Source organism: Coffea eugenioides, chromosome 2 (assembly GCF_003713205.1).
Source record: "Coffea eugenioides isolate CCC68of chromosome 2, Ceug_1.0, whole genome shotgun sequence".
Classification (NCBI taxonomy): domain Eukaryota; kingdom Viridiplantae; phylum Streptophyta; class Magnoliopsida; order Gentianales; family Rubiaceae; genus Coffea; species Coffea eugenioides.
This window is the reverse complement of record NC_040036.1, coordinates 28951816-28977778: the sequence shown is the minus strand read 5'-3', so window position 1 is coordinate 28977778 and position 25963 is coordinate 28951816. Positions and strand designations below refer to the sequence as shown.

The 25963-nt window shown below is 35.7% G+C and overlaps 5 protein-coding genes across 8 annotated transcripts; 3 read left to right on the top strand and 2 right to left on the bottom strand.

Moving 5' to 3' along the window:
• Positions 1 to 353: 353 nt before the first annotated feature.
• LOC113761905 (DNA-directed RNA polymerases II, IV and V subunit 8B-like) lies at positions 354 to 5224 on the top strand. Its single transcript, XM_027305081.1, has 5 exons — positions 354 to 497; positions 1048 to 1172; positions 2232 to 2386; positions 4214 to 4308; positions 4850 to 5224. The coding sequence occupies exons 2-5, from the start codon at positions 1100 to 1102 to the stop codon at positions 4959 to 4961; spliced, it is 435 nt and encodes a 144-aa protein (XP_027160882.1). The 5' UTR covers positions 354 to 497; positions 1048 to 1099; the 3' UTR covers positions 4962 to 5224.
• A 1884-nt stretch (positions 5225 to 7108) lies between these two features.
• LOC113763445 (acidic endochitinase-like) lies at positions 7109 to 8282 on the top strand. The gene has a single exon (XM_027307267.1). It carries the CDS (start codon positions 7117 to 7119, stop codon positions 8008 to 8010), a length of 894 nt encoding a protein of 297 aa, XP_027163068.1. The 5' UTR covers positions 7109 to 7116; the 3' UTR covers positions 8011 to 8282.
• A 1065-nt stretch (positions 8283 to 9347) lies between these two features.
• Positions 9348 to 10101, bottom strand: LOC113763757. The gene is made up of 2 exons (XM_027307673.1): positions 9974 to 10101; positions 9348 to 9847 (listed from the first exon to the last, which is right to left on the bottom strand). Exon 2 carries the CDS (start codon positions 9825 to 9827, stop codon positions 9555 to 9557), a length of 273 nt encoding a protein of 90 aa, XP_027163474.1. The 5' UTR covers positions 9828 to 9847; positions 9974 to 10101; the 3' UTR covers positions 9348 to 9554.
• Positions 10102 to 11870: 1769 nt separating this feature from the next.
• LOC113764118 (acidic endochitinase-like) lies at positions 11871 to 12764 on the bottom strand. The gene has a single exon (XM_027308180.1). It carries the CDS (start codon positions 12762 to 12764, stop codon positions 11871 to 11873), a length of 894 nt encoding a protein of 297 aa, XP_027163981.1.
• A 2242-nt stretch (positions 12765 to 15006) lies between these two features.
• LOC113762802 (pentatricopeptide repeat-containing protein At1g08070, chloroplastic-like) lies at positions 15007 to 21079 on the top strand. 4 transcript variants are annotated; one of them, XM_027306403.1, is made up of 3 exons: positions 15007 to 17141; positions 17657 to 17742; positions 20880 to 21079. In XM_027306403.1, the coding sequence occupies exon 1, from the start codon at positions 15031 to 15033 to the stop codon at positions 16867 to 16869; it is 1839 nt and encodes a 612-aa protein (XP_027162204.1). In that variant the 5' UTR covers positions 15007 to 15030; the 3' UTR covers positions 16870 to 17141; positions 17657 to 17742; positions 20880 to 21079. The 4 variants fall into 4 exon arrangements, with proteins under 4 accessions (XP_027162204.1, XP_027162201.1, XP_027162200.1 ...); XM_027306400.1 differs by lacking the exon at positions 20880 to 21079 and adding an exon at positions 20538 to 20779; XM_027306399.1 differs by lacking the exon at positions 20880 to 21079 and adding an exon at positions 18808 to 18843.
• Positions 21080 to 25963: the final 4884 nt, after the last annotated feature.

Sequence of the window (25963 nt, the reverse complement as noted above, 5' to 3'; positions counted from 1 at the left end):
TAAATACCCCCCCAACAACCCAGAGAATGACGACCCAAGCGGAAGTTTCTTTCTTTGCATTTTTTTCGAGAAACAAAAATTTTGATAGATAAACTTAATCCCAGAAGAACTCCAAAAGTCGGTATCTTTTGGAGCCTCCCAGGGATTTAACTACCCAAATTCCCAACCCCCCAAAGCCGACGTGGGATAGAAACCCGACGGGGGCCAAGAGCACGTGTATATCACACCCGTTAATTTAACAATTTCGTTTGATATTTTACTTTACTTTAAACTATGAGGGACCTACGATGTGTGTATGCTTTGAAACCATTGGGGTGGGCTTTTTCGTTGTTTACCCAATAAAAAAGGAAACAAATACAAAAGGGAACCATCCCTTCATTCGTTTCGGCTCTCCGCTCACGTTGTCGTTCCCTAAACCCTATAAACCCTTCCTTTCTCACCAATTTTTACCCGTTTCTTCGTTCCATTTCCAACCAATTAAGCTACCACCATTATAGGTCGGTTCTCTCTCTCCCATTAAACTATAGTGCTGGTGTTTATTCTGTCTTTTTCTATTAATTGACTAATTTACTGCACAGAGAATAAGGTGGTTTTCTTGATGGTTTTTTTTTTTTGCCCTTTTCCTTGTCTTAATTGACTTAAAATGTTTACATTTACAAATTCTGGGTTTGATGGACATTTGCAAATTGCGTTCTTTTCTTCTTCCTTCTGTGAGAAAAAGGCAGATTTTTCTTTACTGAACATTTTTAAGTGGTGCTTTTAGCTGGTCCAGTGGTTTTAGCTGGTGAATTAAACCCTACCCCACCTCCCCTTTTCACATCCCCCAACTTCCTTTTGTTGTGTCTGTGTTGGGGGCGGCGGGGGGGGGGAGGGGGAGGGGAGGGGGAATGTTTAGTATTTGGAAGATTCTTTTTTCATCTTTATATATTAGGCTTTTGATTTTGTAATGTTGAATTATATGTCAAAGCCCGCTTGTTTTATAAGCTTGCGGATGCTATTACCATTCGTACTTAGACTAACAGGTCGACTAATTTTTGGTTTGTGCAGATTGTATATTGGAATAGGTTTATCACTTTGGGGAGGTTTAGTTCCGGTGAAGATGGTGAAATTTCATTTTGATGACATCATTGAGGTTCAGGATGTGAATGTTGAGGGCAAAAAGTATGACAAAGGTATTTTGCCTTCTGTCTACTCTTTGTGAAAACAATGCTTTTCGCCCGCTATTGATTTTTCCTGAATAATGCTTGCTTCCAGAATGTTCATGTTTGGCTGTATATAATTGCAACAAAATTCTTCTTGGGGTATGGATTTTCCCATTCCAGTTGATGTTTAGAGAGCTTTTCTATGGATAGACTTTGTATTCATGTCTTCTTGTGCTTTAGATTGTGATGGATTTGTTTCTTCATCGATTTAATCCCTGCAGTCTTGTTTTGGTTGTATCTTTACCTTTATTCTATCACTCTGTGTACATAGATAAGATCCCAAAAATTATTTAGGTCCAGGCAGGGGAAGCAAAGAATAGCATCTCATGCTTCTTCCAGGTCTCTAGTTGTGGACTTAGATATATGAGCCTGCAACAAAGGATTTAGGCTTTTGTTTTTCCATTGTATTGCATTGAAGGATAGCATTTATGAAATCGTGTTAGGAGATTTCAGCTACAAAGTGTGTTTCCCTGATATGTTTGATGTGGTGTGATTTTGATGAGTTGTAGTGCCTTTTATCATATTATGCATATTACAAAGAATTTCACTATTTTGTTAGTCAATTGATTGGTAGATTTTGGTAATGCTGCATTGTTGGCTATTGTTTGGAAGATACATTTAAAATATTAAAATCATGCAATTGGTTTTGAATACTGAATTTTTCACATTGGCCAGTTCAAAAGGGAACCATCCTCATTTTCCTGTCCTGGACATGTTTGATTGGTGCCCATGGACATTCATGATATAGTATTTTGTTTATTGTTCATTTTCCTGAAGTGATTACCTAATCTTATTTATAGAGGTGTTTCATAACTTTCTTAACATCATTTGGTGATTTCATATCTTTGTAATGGCAATACATTTAAAACAGTTCAGGAAAATGGAAATGGTTTTGTGCTCTAGATAGAGTTCAACTTTACTGTGAAAATTATGTAATTAACATGATCAAGTAGGTATTTTGGATGTCTCTCTCTCATGCAATTGCATTTACTGGAGATTTAGCTAAGATTTGCTGATGCGTTTGTACAGTTTCTCGTGTCGATGCAAAGAGTGAGGATGGTGAGATCTATATGCAGCTAGATGTGAACTCCGAGTTATACCCTATGCATCCAAAAGAAAAGTACAGGATGGTGTTATCTGAGACTTTGAACTTAGATGGGACAGCTGTTACAAGCCATTCTGAGGTGCTCTTTCCTTCTTCGTCCTTTTACAGTATGTGTTTTTGTTCTGACCAAGGTTTGAGGGAAGAAAACTTCAATTTTCATTTGTCGGTCACAATTTCTTATCCGGATGTCAGTTTCCTTCTAAAATTCTGCTACTCTTCTCTGTCTGGAGTTGAACTTAAAAGACTGCAAACGAAATTCCCTCAGCATCATTTTTCTAGAATGTTTTAGTTTATGTTATGCTTTTTGCGGACAGCTGGAATTTAATAAAAAATTATGTTGGTATTCTAATATCACATGCTTCTTCTTTGCAAATCAGAAAATTGTATTTCCAGAAATGGTACTCGTCCTGTTTGAAGACCAAATTATAACATGGACCAATTATCGTTTGGTATTTTTAGTGTCTTTCCTAGTTAATGTACTTCACTCTTGTTTTGCGTTTTGTATGGATACTTCTTCCATGATAAAACCAAATTATACATACAGGTTGCTGCTGTAGGATTCTGGCATAATGAGTGACTAATTGCTCCTTCTCATGTTATCAGTTGTCTCAGTGGTGCTTTGCGTAGTTTTCTTCTTTGACCTTGTGGATTTACACATGGTTTTGTAGCTTCTGGGATTCAAGATACTGACCACTGTGAATTATTATTGCTTTTTTTCCCTTCTTTTTTGGTGACTATGGTCCTGGAAACAACAAAGCTTGGAGTATCTCAATATAAATTGAACTTTAGAAGGCTCTCACAAAGGTTTGAGATGGTAGTCTGTAGTCCAGATTACAATTTAAAAATTATCATATGAGAAGTTATTTATGACAGTTGCACCACATGATGAAATAACTCTTTAGTTGGCTTGTAAGCGGGGTAATGTTGTTACCTCATGCTAAATTTCTTTTCTTGTCAGTGCATGTATTAATATAAGGAAAATTAAGGGTCAAGACTTGTTAAAATGGGGATGCAAGTTATTTTATTTCCCTTTTTTTCAGAGTCTACTGATAGATAGTGTAATTACTGCTTGAACGTAGTGATATCAAGAGAAAAGGTCAATATTTGATAACGTTGTAAAGGTAATTTAGTTTCTTTCAGTGTATCTATACGTATTCCATTTGTGTTAAAATGTACTAATGGAACAAAATGAGGATTGATATTCTGAGTTGATGGAGCATAACTGATTTAGGGCCAGGACAAGTTGTGTTCGAAAGGAGCTTCATCCTTTTTTCCATTTTCTGCTTTTTGCTGATTGTTGTAAGTTTGACTCTCAGCATATCAAGCCCTTGGAATTCTATGGATAACACAGTTCAAATGTTGTTTCTCTACGGATAACAGCATATCATGTTTGTTGTCTTTTGTATTATGAGAAAACAGCAAGTTGATACTACTTTATGCATGAGTTTTTTGAAAGTACAAACCCTCTGATTTTTGTTAGTGCTCTTAAACTTCTGCAGTTCTTTTCTTTGTTAACATAGATTTGCGGCTTATCTCTTGTAGCTGAATTAGTGCTGTTTATGTGGCTATTACCTTTCTCGTGATTCTTTTGAAGTATGCTCATTTAATTTTCGGCAATTGTTTATTTTACGCTTCTATTTTGGTTATACACAATACTATTTCCCTTCTCTTGAGTCTGTAGATCAAAGTATTATATTGTTATCCTAGTTCAATTCCTGAATTAGAAACTTTGATTAACAATCGAAAAGTTGATTTTTTAAAATTTTGTTATATTTTATTTTATTTTTGGTTACTGTCATTTATAGCAATTCAGGATGTTTGGTCTCTGATGATGAACTTTTGTGTTTGATCTCAAAATCTTAAAGGCCTACAGTGGTTAATAAACTTATCTGCTTTCTGATTGCAGGCCAAGCAGAAGTCTCTTGCAGACAAATTTGAGTATGTCATGCACGGCCTGCTGTATAAGATCTCGGAGGAGAAAGCAAAAGCTGGTGTAAAAGTGTATGTATTCTGTGCCTGCTTATTCATGAGAAGTGTGTTGCCTGTTTCTCGTTTTACAATCCTCTTGGTATTAGAGGTGATCATCATGTGGTTATGTCTTTTCTTGGTTCATATTTGAAACACATCGGTATTTACTGCAAATCATACTCAACATGGTTAGATGTTAAAATTGACGAGCAACTGAATAGGTTGCTGTTCTGGCTGGTTTCGAGTCTTGCCAAACTGAAGGATTATGTCAAGTTCTTTGAGGAAAGAAATCAGAAAAAAGGAATTGCAAAAAAATGGGGAGCCAACTCCAGTTTCATCTATTTGATCAGTCTTTACCGGTTAACTAATTTGAGTGTTATTTAGGACCAGACTTGACAAGGACTATTTCCGGTTGAACTGGCAGTCCTGTCTGGATTGGGAACAAATCTCAGAAAACTGTACCACTGATTAAACGATTTTCATAACTGGAAGAGAAAATTTCAAGCTTTTTGCTTAATGTTGAGTTTCCACATGGATTAGCCCTGATGATTTAGCTTGCAAAATATTTCTGCAGGGTCGTGTATATATCATTTGGAGGGCTTCAGCTGATGGTAAGGGGTGCTCCCATAAAGATGCATGGATACAAGGTTGATCAAAGGTTGTTTTTACTCTTGAGGAAGATTTAAAGCCTTATTTCACTCTGTAATGACAGTCTATTAGGCGATGAATTTTGTGCATCAATGGTCGGTGTAATGTAACTTTGAAATTTATCTTCTTGGAAGAAAACCTGCATGAAGCGTGGAAACTCTCTTTTCTGGACTTCATTATGGATGTAATTAGTTCTGTGAATGTGTCTGTTTACTTCTGAATCAGATGATGTTGTTATTGCACTTCATTTGGATGCTTGTACATTTAAAGTATTATGATCAAACTTGCTTCACTCTCCGTCCATCCAGTCTTCGATCGAGTAGCGTGCAATTTAATTACTACTCTGTCTTCAACAAATGGACACCATTTTTGATCCTCAGTGGCGTGGTTTTGAGTTCCTCAGCTAAAAGGTCTAAAAAATTGGCATTTGGTACGCTGCATACATGTGCCGGTTTCTGGTCCCAATGAATCATCTTTACTTGGTTTTTATGTCTTGTGCTTGTAATTGCTTATTTTACAAGAGGATTTGATCTTGAAGATGTGGTGTTGCCGACTTTAGAAGATGTTCAACTACTCTTTTGTTTTGATTGAGAAACCCTGTTTGCCAGCTGCAACAGAAACAGACAGGAAAGAATCTTTCTTTCCTCCTATATTTTATCATGCCTGTTCTCATTGCTGTTTAGTTGATTACAGGCTCATTGTTGGATTTTCTTACTTTTGCACCAGTGAATGAGAGGATTGGTTATTTTTGAGCTTAGTCCATCTGTGGACAACTTAATCATGCTTACACCTTGGCCATGCGCAAAATCAGAGGAATTTGGTGATGATTTCTATTGAAATTTTGGAAAAAGTCCCAACTTCAAATTCACCACTTTAACCGTTGAAGATTCCAAAAATTTTGAGAAGTACAAGATTTAAGCGAAAGTCACTTGCTAGCCTCTTGAGCTATGGTACATTAGCATTCCATCTTCATTGTCGTGGTTTGCAAATTGCACCCCTACCTATTGAAATCGGCATAGCAACATCCACTTCTTGTGGGCTAATAGAAATTTGCCTATGCATGAAGTCTATATTTACAACACTAATTTTACATGAATTCTATACATTACCATGCAAAACAGCAATACACATGATTGCATGGCTCTGGCATTTTATGTTTGATTAAACTGGTTGCAATACAAAATTCATATACGTGCACATGCCATAAAAACAACTTCTGCACAACGAAACAGAGGAAAGGAAGTGAAAAGAAGAAAAAGCAAGAGACAATTGGACATCTAACAGAATAAGAATTATGAGAAGGGGAAATGTTGCAGTTCCTGAGTAAAAAACACAAATTCTTAAATGTATTGGTATTACTAATTAGTAAAAAACACAAATTCTTAAATCCATTTTTAGTAGGGGTAGAAAATGATCCCCCGCTTTGCCTCCATCAAGTTTCTGCGAGTACCCGTCCCAATTGCCATCCCTACCAACCATCCTTTTTTTTTTCTCTTTGAAGTCCATCAACCTGACTTCTGATGGTATGATTTTACTCTCAGAATACACAGTTTACAAAGACATTCTGAAGTGTTCTTAAAGAGTCAAAAGTTTATTTAAAATTGAGTTATGTAAAGAGGCAGCCTATGTGGTTCGAGGGGTAATGGGTACTTCAATTTGAATATTTTCAAAGTTGCACCAGCTTTTTAAATCAATCTTTTGCCGTAGATGCAAATTTGATGGCTGCATAAAACATTAAAACAACCTCAGAAGGAATGGTTCAAGACAATTGGGCTCAATTATTAAGGTCCGGAATGAGTTTGAAGCCATTTAACAACTTATGGAGCATTCAATTACAATCAATATGAAATCAAAGGATGACACTCAAAGATCCATCAAAGTTACATTTATCAGCTTGAACGCATTATGGCAAAGGGATGGTTGAGTCAAGGGCCTTTAGCCCTGCTAAAGAACTGAAAAGGAGTCAACTTTTGTAGCAACGGATGAACTTTTGCCTGTGTATTTAATCATCACGACCCCCGTATACGCTGTCCTGATGTTTGAGCTTTACTGTTTAGCTACGCCAATCCATAAGACAACGCAACAGCATCAACTTCTGTTCTCTAGTTGGATGTCCAAATATTCCTCTATAAAAGTCAGGCTCTTGAAAACGTCCAAGCACTGCAAATTGAAGAACATAAATTCTTACCACAAATGGCATCTAAACCAGCAACTTCAGCAACATTCTCCTTCTTGTTTCTGTTAGCATTTGCTGTGGGTTCTAATGCTGGTGAAATAGCTATCTACTGGGGTCAGAATGGAAATGAAGGCACATTAGCAGATACTTGTGCCTCCGGGAACTATGATTTTGTGAACTTAGCTTTCCTTTGTACATTTGGTAATGGACAGACTCCTCAACTCAACCTTGCAGGTCACTGCGATCCATCAGTCAATGGCTGCACCGGTTTGAGTTCTGATGTCAAATCTTGCCAAGCCAAAGGAGTCAAGGTCATTCTCTCCATTGGAGGAGGAGCAGGGAGCTATTACCTTGCCTCTGCAGAAGATGCCCGACAAGTTGCAACTTACTTGTGGAACTACTATTTAGGAGGACAGTCATCTTCACGGCCCTTAGGTGATGCTGTTTTGGACGGGGTTGATTTTGATATCGAAGGAGGAACAAACCAATACTGGGATGTTCTTGCAAAATATCTTTCTGCTTATAGCAACCGCGGCAAGAAAGTTTACTTAACAGCAGCACCTCAGTGTCCTTATCCTGATGCATGGGTTGGAGGTGCACTTCAGACTGGTCTTTTCGACTATGTTTGGGTACAATTCTACAACAATCCTCCATGCCAATATTCTGGTGGAGATTTGAGCAACCTTGAGGATGCGTGGAAGCAATGGACATCCATCCCTGCAGGGAAGGTCTTCCTTGGATTGCCAGCTGCTCCCGATGCAGCTGGAAGCGGCTTTATTCCTGCTACTGATCTTACCTCACAAGTGCTTCCTGCAGTTAAGGACTCTGACAAGTATGGAGGTGTTATGCTGTGGTCTAAGTATTATGATGATGAAACTGGATATAGTAAATCCATTAAGGGTGATGTCTAAAAAAATCCTTGATGTTAGGCATCTGTAAACTTTAACTCCTTGAAGTGTCATGTAAATGTGTCCAGCTTGTGTCTATAATCATTTGTTTCCTGTCTACGTTCATGTGAGTATGTGAGAGCTTGTTCTTACTTCTTAATGGAATTTAAGCGGCTTTTAAGGACAACTAGTATCTGTGTAAATTCATTAAAGGGCTTCACTTTGCCAAAGGTTCAGTGCTAGTTCGATCCACGGTCTTTCTTACTTCATTGGAAAAGACTAGGAATCCATGACCGCCAATGCATAGTGAAACAAATGTTACGTCTGCAAATATTCACGAGTATAGATGATGTTGCAATGGCACTTCTTCTGGAAGCCTGCACATTCACTTATGGAATGACGAACATACTTGGTCATTTATATCTTTCTAGCGCATCTCAGTGGCTTCACTTTGCACCCCCTTCATCTTCCGTTCAAGGATGTTATTTGCATGGAATTCAATTCACCACTGTATTTGGCAAATCGGATGCCTTTCTTGATCTTCTGAGCAGTATGGTTTTACATTCCTTATGCGCCAATTTGTGAATTTGGCAAGTTATAAATCAGATCTTTTTCCATTCTCCACAGCAAGTGCAGGGTCTTGTACTGAAATCTTTGATTGCGTATTTTGCAAAGTTAAACCATTATTTCTCTATGCATCATCCAAGCTGTTATTTGGTAAAGAACACGGGCACAACACATTTACCTTGTCTTTTCAGTCACAGATAACTCCAGGGTGCATTGAAATTATGAAGTACATTTCTAGAATCATTATGCTGAAACCATCCACTTGAGAATCTCCCAGTAATCACTGGAGTGCATGACTGCAACTTCAAATTGCAGTAACTCTCATGGGAAACGAACCAGAGAGTATGTCATTGTAAAATTCAGCAGCAGGATCAAGTATGCTCAATTAAATGGCTATACAGACCTATCTAATAGCTCAATTTTAGAAGGCTGCAAGAATATATGAGTTTGCAGAGCCATAGGCAACCCACAAGACAAAATTTGTTGAGAGATTCAGAAATTTCCAATTGAACAAATCCGAGAAGCTCCATCATCTTCCTATCTTACTTCAAAAGAAAGTAAAATAGGATTTACAACTAAGTATATTACGATTCCTAAGATATAACTACTTGGTACAACTTAGGCATGGCCCCAGTTCCAGTTCAAACGCACAAACACAAATTAAAACTAATAAAACTACCTAGTACCTACTCTCTAAGAACACAACTAAAGTTAGCATCTCTCAACAGTAATTCCACTAGGCATTTAGAGTTGAGTTGAAGGACAACTCCCTCAGATACCAGTAAGTATCTCGCTAGTAAATTTAGTTTCATCAACTATTATTCATCAACAAACGAAAATTCCTGCTACACAAAAACAGTTGTAGGACAGCCTTTCCAGTTATCAGTCATATACTTCCAACTACAGTTATGGGAGAATATCAACTTAAGACAGAAACAAATTCAATTCAAGTATCCAGCTTGCCTAGTCCATAGGAAGTGATATAGACATCCATCACTCATTTACTGGATGTGCTTTGGGATTTCACCTTTCCTCAACAGAGATAGAGAGTACTCTGCGGCATCTATAAGGTCCTCGATGTTGTGGATGGATCGTTCTTCAGAACCCAGCATAAAGATTGCACGAACCTCGGCTTTCTTGGACAATCTAGCAGCCAAATTCAAAGGCAAAGCAGGCGAGTTGAGGCTCCTTAAAATCTGTCTATACAGTGAAAGCACTCTTCCTCTGTTTCTTGCTAAGTCCTCTGCTGTTGTCCATATCAGACCCTTTGCCATCTCCCACTGATCACTCTCTCCTGTACAAGAAATAGCAGCACCATTAGCGTGGACATTACATCAAACACTTGGTGTGCAATAAGAAAAAATGTCCCAATTGCTAAACCATCAACGATTCCCATATAGGTTAAGCTTCTCGTTCTTACTAGATGTGAAATGTGGTAATTGGGTTTCTATAAAGAGGTACTGAAACTGTGATTGGATTAGCCTGCTTTCTCCTTCTTCTCAGGTGTATATTAAAATAGATGGAGAAATTTATTTCATTAATCTGACCTTACTAAATGATTAAATTACCTATGAGCTATGATAAAATAATAATCGTGTCAATATTATTTTGACCAAGCAATACTTTCACCAACAATGTGGTGGTTCTTATAAAATATGTAGTAGCCAGTAATCAAGCAAATTGTAATACATAATTTCTATATCTTTTTGTTTTTCACAATTTTTGAAGGAAATAAATCCTATTTGATTAGGCATATTTTATATATATAAAAAAAATCTAGCAAGGGAGAGGTGAGATTTAAGAAGCGAGGAAGGGACAAAGGAATTAGAATCCAAAACTGTTCTAAGAGTTCAATCTTTGCTACTATTTATTTGATTAGGCTTGAAAAGGCATATAATATTGGTATAATTACATTTGATCCTTAACATAACATGAATATCAATAGCATAAATTGACACTAAAGTATTTAATTGTATGATTGTATCATATAACTTTATTTATCACATGGAAAAGATAGGGTCAACTAAACTCTGAAGTGCACATATTGTCAAGAATTATAATAACCACAGAGTAAATTTTTATCTACGTGAATAGTATATACACTATTACCGTTAGATCCATGTCATATGTGTAAAATTTGAATTTTAAATTTAAATTTTGCATAATTATTATTTATCTAATGTTGGCCGTGTGTAGGAACGATTAATCCACAACGAAATAGGACTTTTTATAAAACAAAGAAAAAGACATTTTTAATCTTTCAAATGTGTACGCAAGCTTATTTCTTATTTCATTGATATTAAATTAATACAAATCATGAGTATATTCGAAAAGTCTTAATTGAGTGCTTGGAGCAATAATATTTCTTTGAAGAAGTCTATTGAAAGAATTAAACAATCATTTATTGCTTACCCTTAGCTTGTTTGGGAAAGATTCCAAAACACCCTTTACTTGATACTCAAAAAGGCAAATATAATATAGTGGTGGAATTGAAGCATGAGGGAAAATAGTTAGTACATACCATTGAACCACGTTAGCTGCCCAAATGATTTAGGTGAAGTCTTGGACATGGAATCTTGTTAAATTCATCAAGTTGATCTATGTGATTTCCATTTTATTGGCACTTACAATTTATAATTAAACCAAGATTTTAAAAAATCAGTATTCATTAATAAGTGAATTGGCAACCAAAATCTCAAGAAGGGTTATTGAAATTTAGGGAATTATTAACATTTTTGGACAAAATTTTTAGGGCAAATTACACTTTATCCCGTGTGATTTAGCATTTTTTTACATAACCCCCCTATGGTTTCAAAAGTTATACATAACTCTCTCATGGTTTAGATTAAAGTGTTAAAGTGATGGAAATAGTCATTTGTAACGGAACTTCTAAAAATGTCAAAATTACCCTTATAAATACATGACACATTGATCTCGTATGATTTTTATATTTTACCATATAACCCCCTTATGGTTTAATATTTTACCATATAACTCCCTTATGTTTTTAAAATATACACATAACCCCCCTTGATTAAGAAATAATTTTCAACTTTACATAAGGGTATTTTTGACATTTTAGGTGACACCGTTAAGAATGATCATTCCTGTCACTTTGACACTTTAATTCAAACTATGAGGGGGTTATGTATAGCTTTTGAAACCATAGGGGGGTTATGTAAAAAAATACTAAACCACAGGGGGTAAAGTGGAATTTGCCCAAATTTTTATTATACCGATTGACAGCAAAGGACACTGTAGAATCATACATTTCATGCTCAGTCCACGGGTGAAAACAAGAACAAGTTGTTTAGTGTTTAGACATGACTCTTAATGGATTTGCTATATCCAGTTTGGTCATCGTAAAACTTAGACCACAGCATAACGCCTCCATACTTGCTGGAACCCTTGATTGCAGGAAGCACTTGCGAGGTAAGATCACCAGCAGGAATGAAGCCACTTCCAGCAGCATCAGGAGCTGCAGGCAATCCAAGGAACACCTCCCCAGCTGGGATTGAAGTCCATTGCTTCCATGCATCCTCAAGATTCCTCAAGTTCCCACCAGAATACTGGCATGGAGGATTGTTGTAAAATTGTACCCAAACATAGTCGAAAAGACCCGTCTGAAGGGCACCTCCAACCCAAGCATCAGGATAAGGACACTGAGGTGCTGCCGTCAAATAGACCTTCTTTCCGCGTTGGCTATAAGCAGAGAGGTATTTGGCAAGAACATCCCAGTACTGGTTTGTTCCTCCCTCGATGTCGAAGTCGATTCCATCTAAAACAGCATCCCCTAAAGGCCTTGATGATGAATGTCCTCCCAAGTAGTTGTTCCACAGGTATGTTGCAACTTGTCTGGCATCCTCAGCAGAGGCAAGATAGTAACTCCCTGCACCTCCTCCTATGGACAGCATCACCTTGATTCCTTTGGCTTGGCAGGATTTGATTTCGGAACCCAAACCTGTGCAGCCATTGACAGATGGATCGCAATGGCCTGCGAGATTGAGTTGAGGAGTCTGTCCATTGCCAAACACACAAAGGAAAGCCAAGTTCACAAATTTGTAGTTCCCTGTGGCACAGGTTTCAGATAATGTACCCTCGTTTCCATTTTGACCCCAGTAGATGGCTATTCCACCTGCATTAGAACCGAGTGCTACTGATAGCAATACTAACAAGGAAAATGCAACTGAAGTCTCTGATTTGGATGCCATTATTTGTATTGACAGGAAGGTTGATGGACGTGGGTATTTATAGAATAGAGCGTGCAAATCCCATGTAATATAATCAGGATTGGGGCACAATAGCAACAATTAATTTAAGTTCAAACATCAGGATACCGTACACGGGGTTCTTGAATCTTGACATGATTAATAATTGGTCTGAAGTATGTATCCATGTTTATTGCTGCATATATTGACTCTTATTTAGTTTTCTACCTAGGCACATCGAGTCAGTTCAATATTGTGAAATGACTCGATATGCAATGTCTTTATTTTATTGGATAGTAAATTATTTGAGATAAATTTTTTTAAACAAATAGCGTAACGCGTTTTTAGATGCAATGTATATAAGATAAAATAATAATCAGAAGAGACGTTGATAATGTAAACAAATAAAATTCGACAAATAATCTATCGTCCAAACAAAATTATTGAGTTTTTGGTTAGTTTTTACCATCATTTGCTAAATATAAACCATGAAGACATCAATTGATGTGATTGATCACCATAAAGAGCTGTTTGATTTATCCTATTAACAATTATTACAACGTTGTTGTTATGCGTTAACAAAGAGCGCATATCATAATTAATTAATTAATTAATTAATATTCCTGCCCATCAAAATCATGTAAGATGACACTGAACGCATATCACATAATTATGGTTCTGCCCATCAAAATCATGTAAGATGACGCTTAAGGCTACTCCATCTTCTCAACCATTAAGCTACTCTTACTTCGCATATTGTCTGAAATGTACGAATTTTAGTTTAATCCCAATTTGAAAAAAAAAAAAACCCACTTATAATTGAACCAATTCAAGCCTTGTGGGTGATCCAATCATTGGCTAAAATGGTCACGTGTCATGTGCAATGCGCATGGTCTTGTGAAGTGACCAAATTACCCCCGTCAAAAGTTCTAATTTTGTGTACCTTTTAGTTTTTTGATTCTCATAATTGAAGTTTATTTTAGTGTATATTGGTTTATGGCTACTAAAATCTATTAGCTTATGGCTACTAATTCTTGTAGTATCTTTATTACATATAAGAACATAATGAAAAACATGATTGTTTAGTACATTGCACTCTATTATGTTTTATTACTTCAAAATTTTTTTCTACAAGTCTAATTATCTAAAGTTCATCTTGATTTATTTTATTAGTTCGAAAGTTTGTGCAAAACTTTTTTTTTATGAGATTATAAATAGCAAGGGCAAGATAATTTAGTCAATTCACGAAATCATTTCCCACTGCATACGACTAATTTAGCCTAAAATTGAATTGCTTGACCCAATTGTATTTGATTGGGAAAGTTGTAATAGCATAAGGATGGGATTGGTTCAATTAAACTTTCAAGGGGCCAATGTAAAGAAAAGGCTTCTTTTTTTAAAAAAAAATTTTTAGGAAGTTTATTGGAATTAACCCTACATTTTACTTTCTTATTTCAATATGATATTGACCTAATCAAGTTACAATTTTTTTTCTAGCCATGAGAATATAAAAGTAGTGCTATTTTTCTTATTTAGACATAGTGATCCTTTTTTTTTTTTTCTATATTGTATTGTTTTTGGTTGTCTAGAAAGGTGATTCATTCATAGACAACTTGTTCATCTGCTAACAAAATGAGAAAATATTTAAATGAAATTATCAACCCAACCACACCATTGATGCTAAAAAACTTTTAGGTTGTTTCGTGATCATTGTTTTTTTTTCCATCCTTTTTTTAATTGTATTTTTGTTGTTTATTCTTTTTTTCTCAGTCAAGTGACAAGTGCTTCTTATGCTGATGTTTTTGTAACTTAGTATTATGGGCTTTTATACAGTTCTATGCATATTTTACTCTTTTCATTTTAGAATTATCTCTTTCTTTTGAAGCGAAGTAAATAATTAAAAAAATTATAATATAACATCAGTAGTCTAAATTATCAATTTTTTTGTATCAAAAGGAGGAATAAGATTTAAAAAGCGAGGAGGGTTGAGATTATCAATTGTTGATTATTATGACATACAAAAACCTTTTCCAAAAAAAAAAAAAAAAGTACAAAAACCCAAACTTAAACTAGCAAACCGAAAACCATACTAATAAAAAACCGTGAAATAAAAGTATAGGAGGCAAAGATGCAAATATTTTCATTAGACTATTACTTTGGTCCACTTTCCCGCCAGTAGTCATACCGTTAAAACAGTTAATTCGGGCTCTTGAAACTTATCCAATTTCCAGCCGTTCATCTCCAACATCCATCAAAATTCGCAACCACCATGATAACCTGTTCTTCATCGTTCTCACCACACCATTTGATTAACTCCCGAGATTTTCCGTTCAAATCCCTGAAGGATTTCTCATTCCTCCACTCATGCAAATCCATAAAAGAACTTAAGCAAATCCATGCTTTGATCGTGAAAACAAGCCCATCAATTGAAATACAACAGCTACTATACTCCAAGATGCTACCTTTATGTGCTTGCTTTACCCCCTTTACTGATCTCAGCTACATCCACTCCCTGTTTGCTCAATTGTCTGACCCAGATATCAATCTCTATAACACCATTATTCGATGTTTTTCCGGTTCCAAGAACAAGGAAACTTGTATAGTTGTGCTGTTATTTTATCTTGAGCTGATGAAAAATGGATTAGTTGCTGATAGCTATACATACCCTTTTGTTTTGAGAGCGTGTGCGCAGTTAAATGCCTTGAGCGAAGGGGAAATGATTCATGCCCATCTGGTGAAAACGCGGTTTTTCTTAGATTTGTATGTTGTAAACACGTTGATGCGTTTATATGGTGCTTGTGGAGTTGTTGACGGTGTTAGGAAGGTTTTTGATGGAAGTCCTGAGCGGGACTTGGTGTCTTGGACTACGTTGATTCAAGGGTATGTGGACAATGGGCACTGGAGAGAAGGAATAGACATGTTTTTTGACATGTGTGAATCAGGACAAAGAGCTGATGAGAAGATGATGGTTGTTGTAATCTCTGCATGTGCTAAATTAGGGGATTTTAGTCTTGGTAAGAAGTTACATGAGTATGTAGTCCACAACAACGTGAATTTTGATGTATTTGTTGGGAATGCATTGGTGGATATGTATCTTAAATGTGGCGATGCTGATTCTGCTTGTAGAGTTTTCAAAGAGATGCCAGCGACAAATGTTGTTTCTTGGAATTCTCTGATATCAGGACTAGCTCAGAAAGGAGATTTTGATGGAGCTATGAATTTGTTCAGGGAAATGCAGGTTAATAGAGTTAAGCCAGATGCGACGACTTTAATTGCTGTCCTTAACTCCTGTGCTAATTTAGGTGTACTTGACTTGGGGAAGTGGGTTCATTCCTATTTGGATAGAAGCCAAATTAAGGCAGATGGGTTTCTGGGGAATGCTCTTGTAGATATGTATGCAAAGTGCGGAAGCATAGTTGACGCTCTAGGAGTTTTTGAACGCATGGAGCATAGAGATGTGTTTGCATATACTTCTGTAATTCTTGGGTTGGCTTTGCATGGGGAAGGAGAGGTGGCACTTAAACTTTTCACCAAGATGCTTGAAGTGGGCATTCATCCTAATGAAGTGACTTTTGTTGGGGTACTGGCGGCATGTACTCATGCAGGGCTTGTGGAAGAAGGGCAGAAGTATTTCACGGACATGTCCAAAGTGCACAAAATTGAACCTCAAACAGAGCACTATGGGTGTATGGTTGACCTTTTTGGAAGAGCTGGGCTTCTCTCCGAGGCTATGGATTTTATCGAAAATATGCCCCTGGAGCCTGATGCCTTTATTTGGGCAACTTTACTGGGAGCTTGCAGGTTACATGAAAAACTTGAGCTTGCTGAAAGCATAATGGAACACCTTCCTCGCATAGAGCCTGAGAAAGATGGTGGGTATGTTCTTATGTCAAACATGTACGCCTCAGCGAATAAATGGAGCAAAGCATTGCAGTTGAGAAAAGCAATGAAAAAGAGAAAATTGAAGAAAACTCCAGGATGCAGCTGCATTGAATTGGATGGAATAGTTTATGAATTTCGGAGTGGTGATACAGCACACCCTAAAACTGAAGGCAGATATGCAGTGATTAATAAGATATCATTTCAGTTGTATGATGCTATCTACTGATGAATGATATCTATGTAAATAGTGGAAACGGATAGAAGAAACACTTATTTCCTCACTTATCTATGTAAACAAGAGACTGTAATTGCATAGCAGAGCTTGCTGTTGCTGCAACTCATTGAAAAAATTTCCGCGTCACACTTATCTAAGAGATTCTACTCTGCAGAAGTAAGCCAAATGAAAACAAGTCTGTTATCCATTTGTAGCCCTGTCAGTCAACAGTGCCAAGTAATCTTGGGCCATCCATGGTATTTTTAGCTCAATGCACTCTACAGGTTAGCCATTTTGATAGCGTTTCAGATACTTATCTTGCATAGCTTTGTACTGTATTAAAACAGATTCAAATCAGTTGGAAATGCTAATGAAATTGAGTTAAAAAATGCAATCATTACTTGTATGCAAGCACCATAAAGTTGTGCACCAGATATGAGTTCCATGTTGAATATTTCATTTTGAATTGCTCTATATATGATTTACTGCCAATTGAGTTACGTAGCCTGTTATAAGAATCGGGCAATTTTGTTGTCTTCCTTCCCTCTGAAGGGAGCTTCCTGAAATTATACAGGACGCTTGAGAAGCAAAATACTTGTGAAACATGTAACAGCAAGAGATGTCAAGAGAGGTATTACTTCATAGTGATACTGTACCTATCGATGATAAGAGGCATAGTAGTTCATACCCTCCGGATGTTATTCCTAGTGAATAAAGCAAATTCAGATACTATAGCATTTTAAAATATCTTGATGGTATTATTTTGATGTAGTAGAGTTTTCATTTTTTTCCATTGCAGGCTGGGGAGATTAGAACTCGACTTTTTCTCTGTTTCTCTCCAAGACTCTCATCTGGCTCTAGCTTGCTAGCTCCATGTTACCACTGGTAAGAAAGTAAACCATATCCTTTACCTCTCTTAAATTCAAGAAGTGCAAATTTCACCAAATACTTGACCCCTACACCCCAGACCAAAAGAAGAATTGTACTATGTGACAAAGTATATATGGGTTTTGAATTTTTTTTTTGGGCTAAAAAAAATTCTCTACGTTCATTTTTGATAGTTGAAGTCGAAAATGCACAATAATCCTTGACAGATGTTTCCCTTGGTAGAGTTTTATTTGTTTGTTTATTTTTAATTATTATTATTATTATTATGACTTGTTAAGCAAATGAATAAACACTTTTACAAGTGTAAATGGAATATATCAAATTTCTTAACCATTATGTTGCAATAGGTTCCGAAATTGACTTTCCTTCTGTCAACTTACGATTTACTTTCATTTAAACTTTATAGTCCTTGAACAAAATTGTGAGTGACATACAAAATTTGTCTTATTCTCTGTTACACCTACCTATTTGGTACAGTGTTTGATTCATAAGCAAATATCAGTTGAGATTAATATATGTTGACACACTTTTCATAAAATTAACTGATAGACAATATTGAGTTAGAGTTTATTCATTAGTGTGAAAGGTTTAACTAGTATCTAAGTTCATTCTATTAGGTGTACCATGCATAAATATGATATGCCATTTAATGAACTTATAAGCAATTATGTTATCTGAAATGACCAAATAGCCTCTTGAGACATTCATTAAGCTCTGGCTTCAACATGGGTGTATTTGGTTCTCTGCAGATACAGGATGGTATGATGCGAGTGCAATAATCTTTGTTGGGATTCTGGGCTGTTCTATTTGCGTTCCCATTATTTTAGCCACAAAAAAAATAGTAAATTTATTTAGTGTTATCTACTCCTTTTTGTGTCAGATGCAATATTTTGCTTAATATGTTGCAAAATAAAAATACAAATGAACTACTTGTGTCGAATTCTTGGTTAGAGTTGCTTGGAATCAAGATGTTACTTTTCCAAAGAGAATTATATATAATTATTAGTTTTTTGTGATTTTTAATTCATTTAAGATGTAGGTTTTTCATTCATCATGTGACAGGTGATGCTCTATATCTGCAATGGATGTTAGTCATCTTGTTATATGGTGAAAGAGAATTTCACAAACCAAAAAAGGTCATCATGGAACAGGAATTAGAGCTTCAATATGATTTGACGTACTTGTTTCAAGAACTATATTTTGATCTCTTTGCAAGTTTTATATCTCTTCTGTAAAATTCTTAGAAATGCCTGTTGCATATGGTCATGATGTGTGTATTTGGGATTCTTATCTAGGGATTCTTTATGAGCCCAATAAGTACCAAACTCCTTAAGACTTATCCATACTCAAAGTACTCAGATATGTGGCATTTTTCCAGGTTATCAGTATGCAATAGTTTCTTCTAAAACATAGACATAAGAAAGAAAGAGAAACAGACTGTTAGTTTGTTCCCTAGAAACGGTCGAGTTTGATGCCCCCAAACTTAATATGCTGATGAGTTGAGCTACTTTTCCGACAACTCCATTTCAAATCAACTGACGTGCTTGCTTTCAATTCTTAGCTCTTGGGAAACCAATTATTAATAATTCCCTGACCAGCTCAGAGATAGACATTGATTATTGAACTTAACCACAAGAAGTTAGATTGGAAAGCACGTCAAATAATGCCCTTATCTTTCGGAACTATACTTTTGTAAAAGAACCAAAGAGTCATCTTTAATTTAGTAGAATTGTTGTTTTGTTTTCCAACTCAGAAATATATTGAGCTCCTTAACCTCTGAGCCAAGGAATCAGAGGATCATCACAAATTTTAGTTTAAAGACTTGGAAAGTCTGGTTTTCCTGGACCAACACAGAATGCTAGCTTGGAAAAGAAATGCCACTGCCCATATTTCCATATCAGTGTTATCAAATTGCTTTGACCTTGACTAATTTAGAAAAAAAAATTCTTGTTCATCTTTGGTAATTGCTTTTCTGGCATTTTGTACCCAAAAAAAAGTTGCTTTTCTGGCATTCAATCTTCCAGTTTTTTCATGAAGCAGATGTCCTCATCAACATGGTCATAAGCAGTTCTGTACATTAAAGTTAATGCAGAAGCAAATTATCAAGTTAACTGAAAGATTTTGAGCAGCAGCTTAGATGATTTTTTTATTATTCTTTTTGAATTTTACCTTCACTTAAAGAGCTTCCTTTCTATCCATGGGATGGTAAGATGGACTGGTGCTTATCTTCTGACACTCTTAGCTTATCAGAATGATAATAGTTGAATCTTAAACTCTTTATCTATTTTTTAGAAACACATTATGCAGATATATGCAAACCAGATGCATACGTATATGTGTTTTATATTCTCTCTCTCTCCCTCTCTCCCCCTCCCCTTCTCTCTGAGCAAGTGTGCCAGCTTGTTAATGTTCATGCATCTGTTTAGGAAAGCCAGCAACCACCCTTTGGTATCTCCACTTAATTATTGAGAAGCATGTTTTACATTTCCCAACCTCTATAAGAAAAAATCGATACAAGCAGTGAAAAGAGCATGAGAGAGAGAGAGAGAGAGAGAGAGAGGCTTGGAGGGCAGTGCACAATATTTAACTACTATATTTAGGATTTGGAATTCCTGCAAATTTGACTAGTGCATGACATGGCTCATTTTAAATGGGTGCTTGATAAGTGATCCTTTATTTGTCACATAAATGAATACATGCTTAGGTCTCAATTTAACATAGTTTGTTCTGAATCGTGACTTGTAAGATCATCATTGAAATAAGAAGTTTTGTCTAATTGAAACCATTGTTAGGTTTGTTGAAGAAGCAACATATAAGAAGTCTCGAAGCATGTTCATTCTCTCTGTGGAGGAGTAACCTTGGCAGAGCTATTGCTGTGGACAGAACTAAAAAGGATTTATCCTGTACAATCTTGAGAGACAAAATAGGATATACTTGAATCTAATGCAGCCATTTCACCTTCAAATCTACTTGCACATTTCTGTTTTGTGCCTTGTAATTCCTTTTTCTTTTATGTGATTCTCAGTCTTCTATATCGAAAATTGATGATAGCAGGCAGTTATTCCTTTCGGGCATATCTTCTTTTTTTTTTTTTTTTAATTAATCATATCCTTTCTTATTGGACTAAATTTTAGGTTGCACAACATATAAAGGTAGTGCTGGAGATTCTGCTTCAAAGGATCTTTTCCAGCTTCTCACCACCTCCTCATTGAGGAGAAAGCTAACCGCATCCTACTCCGGTGGCTTGTCTTTTGTCATTCCTTTCGTAAGACAATTTTGAAAGTAAGCAATACTTGCTGCACATGCATTTATTAATCTCTTCACTTGAGATGCTTAGCAGTTACCTGAAATCATAGCTGTGGCAGAGTCATAGTCTGTCCATGATTTATCATTGATTCTCTTGATACACTGTGGGTGGTTTTCTCCTTTAGTTTGCTTAATAATGTTGTGAGATTTTCTTGACCCTCTTTTACTACACTTCAGGCAAGTGATTAACACGCATATCTCTGGTGGTTAATGGCATTTGATGATCATAACAATTGTGTGCAACCGCATTTCACTGTCTAATGATTAACTTGGTAACTCCAGCTTAGCAAAAAGATTAGAAAAAGAATCACAGATCATCCGGATTCCATTAGGTTCTTATAGCTAACAATATGGACATTCCAATGAGTAAAAATTTCTGATGCCAAAGACAATAATATTGTGATACTTTTGTTTGCAAGTTGGGTACTGATACAGTTGCTTGACATTGCCGGGAATTGCATTCATTTTTACTGAACCTTTTAAACTCATCTAGGAATTAATCGTACAAGTTCGTAAACGTGGAGTGTGAAAGATTTCCTTTAAGCAATTTATTAAAGATTAAACCAGTCTGTTCGTACTGTAAGTGAGAAGTCTCGGGTTCGAATCCTTCCACTTATACTATTTAAAAATAAAAAAAATCTACTCATACTGTGGGGATTGTTTGGAAAGAATAAGACATTAGAACATTAACGTGAAACAGGGCTAACTAATAGGAAAATCAGCTATGCTTTAGGCACATCAACTTTCCATGACCTGATTTTCTATTCAGCCCCTAAATAATTGCTTTGACCACCCTACATATCACCTACAAAATATATGTTGGGATGCCTATATTTTGTTTGTATTAGAAGATAAATAAAAGGCTATATTTGTTTCTTTTATAAAGAAAAAAAAAAAAGAGAGGATGATATTACTTCTGAGATTCATGAAGGGGGGGAAGCAGTCTCTTTGGTAAATTGTCATATATCAGGTGTGGCGCACGTAATTTTCCCACCTCTGTGGTTTTGTTTATTACAAAGTTAGATGGAAGGGTCCTTGTGGTATGTGCTGCGGAGTGCAAAATAGGAAGTGAGCTCAGTGTCCTTTTTTTTTTTTTTTTCTAGAAATGGTCAGATTTTATTCAATGTATTAATCAATAAGGTGAATTATATTTTTAGATTAGTCATAATTGTTGTTTTTTTTTTTTGGGTATGCTGAGAAACCTAATTAAATGGTAAGTAACGGATTAGGCTCCTCTCCGTTATATTGGAGAGAATTTCTCTCCATTAAACTCCAATAAAATTAATTTAGAAATTATTTTAGAGAATTGACACCATCCATAATATATTTTTATCACTTATATTAGTAATACATAAAATTTCTCGTGTTAAATTGATTAAGTTTTACCCTCTGATTAATCATTACAAATTTTGTTACAATTTTACCTTACACAGTACACCAAAGAGCACCTATGACATAAATTTCTTTCTTTTTTTTTATTTTATTTTTTGAAGCGACATAAAACTCATCAGTATTGTATACGTTAACTCCTCTTACCATTTGATTTATCTAAACCTTGTCAAAATTATGCACTAATATAGACTGTTAGTTGGAGGCTGCTTATGTTAGTTGGGAAGTCCGGTTTGCATGGAGGAATTCACTGGCGGGAGTGGGACCCACGCTTCAACTGTAAATTGGATGCTGAATAGTACTAAGCTGCAGCACCAATTAGCAATTCTCGACTCAACCGATTTAACAACAACGTTGTTGTGGAAACCTGAAGGCTGTATTAGTGGACGATTTATAAGAATTCTTGTAAGCGGTCTATAGATTTGAAAATGCAATCTGACCCATGATGATTATAGGAGTCAAAATCATTTAAACTTTTTTCTACCAAAAAAAAATGTTGTGAAATATTTACAAATTGTATGAATGCAGATGCCAATTGGCAGCACCCAGAATATTTCTTTTTTTGATAAAATATTGAAATTTCATTAACTTTCTAAAAATTCGTCATTAAAAATTGCACAATAATGTTCGGAGGATCTCTCCTTCAAAAGACACGATCACATATGAATTTTTGCATTCTTAACTAGCTGAGCGACTTTATTATGATTGCCACTCATCCATGAAATACTAAAACTAATTGAACCATCAGTCTTTGGGTTGGTGGCCACCACTAAGCTATTTAAGGCTTGGTAAGGGTGGGAGGCAAGGGTTTATATTAAGTGGCTTCTTAAAAAATCCAAACGGGTGACGTATCCGTACGGTCCGATGGTAGTTCATTCCCCACCGACCCCCTTAGATCTAGTTGGGTCTCTCCCTTAGATTAGATAGTGTATGATGCTATAAATAAAAAGTGATGATTGACAAAAAAAAAAAAACTAAATAATTGAGAACAGTAGGAGAAACTTAACTAATTAGACGTAGCACCCACAATATGGAATGCAATGTACAGTTGTGTTATAGAAACGCGCTGAAGTTGTTGTAAAACTAACAAATCGAAAGAGGCAGCCAAGCTTGGCCCTACGAGATCCGTCCCCCGCTGGGACACACTTCTCATCTGGAAGTTGTTCCCCAATCCTCTGAAATTCTTGTCTAATAAATCAAAGAAACCATCAACATTTTAGTGCACAATTTATGTCAACCAATCCCTATTCCCTATACAAAAAGAATAAAAAATAAAATAAAGAAACTATATTCTAAGAAGAGGTTACAAATTAATCCTCAATTTTCATTTCAAATACGCACTCTGTTTATAAATTTCAATACTAATACTAAATGATCGATCTTAATGTTACTTGCCACTAACATGTCAAACGTACAGTTTTAAAATAAAAGGGTGTAGATTTAATCCCTTCCAACATAGAAGTTAAGACTTGAAAGTAAAATAACACTAACGTTAAAAAAAGTAGCACCTACTTCCAACATAGAAGTGAAGGCTTGGAAGTAGGTGCTCTCTTTGTTAACGATAGTGTTATTTTATTTTTTATTTTAAATGTAAATGAGGGATTTTGAAATGTTATTCTATTTTATTTGTATGTAAAGTTGTAATGTCAACTGTTTTATAAAAAGTTGGATATTTTTTTATTATAATGCTCATAAACGCATCAAATGAGATTAATTAAAATGGCTGCCTAATTTGAAGCTATTATGTGTTTCTATAAACTTGCAATCAAAATGAGAGAGCATGAGAGTACCATAGAGATGGGTTGTCTGCTGTATTACAATCGCAGCATGTGTTCAATGGCTTTGATTGACTGAATGTGCTCTCTTTAATTTGGACCGTCCATTTAAAAAATTTAATGGATAATCTCAATTGAACTGAGCTCATTCGACTAATCTAGACCGTTCAACGCAAGGCTGGTTGCTCCTGCAATCACTCAATTTAGAGTATTTTACACTTCTACTCCACAAATTAATAAAAACAGTTTTTCTAGCATTATTTGTCTTTGTCAATGTTCATTGTACGCTCCTCAGATCTTTGAAAGAACTGATACGGATAACTTATGATGTGTCTATTTAAGTATCACTTTTAATCACAACAAACATGTCCAATTTCATCTTAAGGCACCATTTGGATTGAAGGAAAGGGAAGAAAAGGAAAGGATAGGATTCTGTGAGAGAAAAAGAAAGGAGAGAGAGAAAGAGAGGAAATCGTCCGTCCATCTAATTTGGAATATGGAAGGAAAAGAAAGGAAACTGAGAAAATTAGAGTCCATTCATCTTGTTTGGAATATGGAAGGAAAGAAAAGAAAACTATCACGCATTAGTTATATTTTTATTCACAATTTAAAAGTCTAATTTGTAAATATGTGATTTTTAAGAAATTTTAAAATTTTCATTAATTTTGATGTCCTTTCTATCCATTTTCATCCACTTTTAGACGGAAAGTAGACAAATAAAAAATAATTAGATCTCATCTCTTCCTTTCCCTCCATATCTTTTCCTTTTCGCCTCAAAAATCAATCAAAATATCAAAAAATCTCATCACTTTCCTCAAAACAAATAGTGCCTCTAAGAGGGAACACCCCCCCCCCTCTCCCCAACAAAAAAAAAAAGAAAGCCCTTCTTGGGATCACCTTCCCCATCATTACCCTTTTCGAAAAAAGTACTAACAAAATTGAAATTGATTTTCAAAAAATAAATTGATCACACATTTTCTTTTCTTTCAAAATAAAAGCACTAAAGGCAAAAATGGAGAGAGCAAAGGCCAGTCAGCGCAAATCATACACCAGTTAAGAGGCAATCAGAATACGGAGATCATGAGTAGGCCCTACACGCCATAGAGAATCTCAGTAACAAACTTCCCAAATTGGAAACCAAAATGCACAGAAAGCCAACAACAAATAAAAAAGAAAACTGAAAATGTTTTGTTGTAGTACTACAACAAATGCTATATCATCAACTTCCAGCTCCCCTAACCCAAACCAAACCAACCTTCCCTCTTTTATTTCCTAATCCTAGGTGCTCAAAACTCTTCTGCCCCTCTTTAACTCTCCATCAGTGAATCTTCAAAAACAACAAGGTATTCATCATTTCCATGACCTGATTATCTCTCAATTCCTGTTGTTTTCTCCTCATTTGATTGTTCATTTATCCTATGGCCAAGCCATGCATTCTTGAATCTTGACAGTTCTATTTCTAGGACCACCCAAAATAAAAAAAGCAATATTTTTCTGGCTAAAAAGCCTGCAGGGCTAGTGGTCCTAGTTTACATAAAACTTCAAGGGTTCTGCACTTTTCTGCAGATTTGTTTCTTTCTTCTACTCATACTCTCAGTTGGGATTAATTTTGACAGTACTATGTTCTTACACTTTTTTCCTTTGTTTTTATCTGCCAGGTTTGCAGACAAAAAAGCCCAAAAAGTAGGAGACAAATAAACATAACTTTCAGTACTAGTACTATCTTCTAACTTCTTGATCCCACAAAG

Coding starts and splice junctions, on each gene's coding strand:
- LOC113764118 (XM_027308180.1), bottom strand. CDS start 12,764: ATGGCATCCAAATCAGAGACTTCAGTTGCATTTTCCTTGTTAGTATTG.
- LOC113763445 (XM_027307267.1), top strand. CDS start 7,117: ATGGCATCTAAACCAGCAACTTCAGCAACATTCTCCTTCTTGTTTCTG.
- LOC113763757 (XM_027307673.1), bottom strand. CDS start 9,827: ATGGCAAAGGGTCTGATATGGACAACAGCAGAGGACTTAGCAAGAAAC.
- LOC113762802 (XM_027306403.1), top strand. CDS start 15,031: ATGATAACCTGTTCTTCATCGTTCTCACCACACCATTTGATTAACTCC.
- LOC113761905 (XM_027305081.1), top strand. CDS start 1,100: ATGGTGAAATTTCATTTTGATGACATCATTGAGGTTCAGGATGTGAAT. Junction 1,173..2,231: donor GGGCAAAAAGTATGACAAAG/GTATTTTGCCTT, acceptor GCGTTTGTACAG/TTTCTCGTGTCGATGCAAAG. Junction 4,309..4,849: donor GCAAAAGCTGGTGTAAAAGT/GTATGTATTCTG, acceptor ATATTTCTGCAG/GGTCGTGTATATATCATTTG.